Source organism: Lutra lutra, chromosome 1 (assembly GCF_902655055.1).
Source record: "Lutra lutra chromosome 1, mLutLut1.2, whole genome shotgun sequence".
NCBI lineage: Eukaryota > Metazoa > Chordata > Mammalia > Carnivora > Mustelidae > Lutra > Lutra lutra.
In genome coordinates this window covers 216,959,562-216,961,240 of record NC_062278.1, presented here as the reverse complement: position 1 = coordinate 216,961,240, position 1,679 = coordinate 216,959,562, and the positions used below count along the sequence as shown (strand labels likewise).

The 1,679-nt window shown below is 43.5% G+C and overlaps 1 protein-coding gene across 1 annotated transcript; it reads left to right on the top strand.

The window, feature by feature from the left end:
- Nucleotides 1-532: 532 nt before the first annotated feature.
- Nucleotides 533-1,471, top strand: LOC125092792 (olfactory receptor 7G2-like). The gene has a single exon (XM_047717191.1). It carries the CDS (start codon nucleotides 554-556, stop codon nucleotides 1,469-1,471), a length of 918 nt encoding a protein of 305 aa, XP_047573147.1. The 5' UTR covers nucleotides 533-553.
- The last annotated feature ends 208 nt before the right edge of the window (nucleotides 1,472-1,679 follow it).

Sequence of the window (1,679 nt, the reverse complement as noted above, 5' to 3'; positions counted from 1 at the left end):
CTGGAATTTAAATAAAAACTTTTTTTGAAAGAAAAAATATGATTCAATTCATGTCAGGATTTTCTCTTTTTTTATCATGTTATGTTACTCACCATACATCATTAGTTTTTGATGTAGTGTTCCCAGACTCATTGTTTAACACCCAGGGCTCCATGCAATACTTGCCCTTCTTAACACCCACCACCAGGCTCACCCATCCCTCCAAAATCCTCTAAAATCCTCAGTTTGTTTCTTGGAGTCCACAGACTCTCATGGTTCATCTCTCCCTCCCATTTCCCCCAATTCACGTTTCCTTTCTTTCTCCTAATGTCCTCCATGTTATTCCTTATGTTCCACAAGTAAGTGAAACCACATGATAGTTGACTTTCTCTGCTTGACTTATTTCACTCAGCATAATCTCCTCCAGTCTCATCCATGTTGATGCAGAAGTTGGGTATTCATTTCATCCTTTCTGATGGCTGAGTAATATTCCATTGTATATATACAAGGGATCCTTGTACCATCTCTTACGTATCCTCTCCTCTGTATTATTTCCATCAGTCTCATCAAAAACATGGAGCCAGAAAATCAAACAGGTGTAGCAGAATTCCTCCTCCTGGGTCTCACGGAAGATCCAAAATGGCAGCCCCTTCTATTTGAACTGTTTCTGACCATATACCTGGTCACTGTGCTTGGAAACCTGCTCATCATCCTGGCTATCAGCTCTGACTCCCACCTCCACACGCCCATGTACTTCTTCCTCTCCCACCTGGCCTTCACTGACATCTGCTTCAGCACCACCACCATTCCCAAGATGCTGGTGAACATCCAAAGACAGAGCAAATCCATCAGTTACACAGGCTGCCTCACCCAGGTTGGTTTCGTCCTCTTTTTTGCAGGCTTGGAAAACTTCCTCCTTGCAGCAATGGCTTATGACCGCTATGTGGCCATTTGCCAGCCACTGAGGTACACAGTCATCATGAACCCCTACCTCTGTGGCCTGCTGATTCTACTCTCCCTGACCATCAGCACTGCAGATGCCTTACTCCACAGTCTGATGGTGCTACGACTCTCCTTCTGCACAGACCTGGAAATTCCCCACTTCTTCTGTGAACTTGCTCAGGTCATCAAACTCGCCTGTTCTGATACGCTCATCAATAACATCCTGGTGTATTTAGTAACTAGCATATTGGGTGGTGTTCCCCTCCTTGGGATTATTTTCTCTTACATTCAAATTGTCTCTTCCACTCAAAGAATGTCATCAGCTGGAGGGAAATACAAAGCCTTTTCTACCTGTGGTTCTCATCTCTCAGTTGTTTCTTTGTTCTATGGGACAGCTTTTGGGGTGTACATTAGTTCTGCAGTTACTCATTCTTCCAGGGATACTGCAAGTGCCTCTGTGATGTACACTGTGGTCCCTCCAATGTTGAACCCCTTTATCTACAGCCTGAGGAACAAGAACTTGAAGGGAGCCTTGAAGAAACTCATCTGAGAAACATCTTGTTATCGTGTCATCTGCCTTGCTCTTGGGCTTCTAGAATGAGTCGAAGTACAGGAATACTGGGTGAGTCAGATTGTCTGACCCTTCTCTCAGCAAGTTTTTATCTTTCAGTGGCTAAACACTGTAAAGGGAGTTCAACTTAGGTTTGAAAACTGACTTTGGTTTCTATAGCTTTGGTATTCTTTAAAATTTATATGAA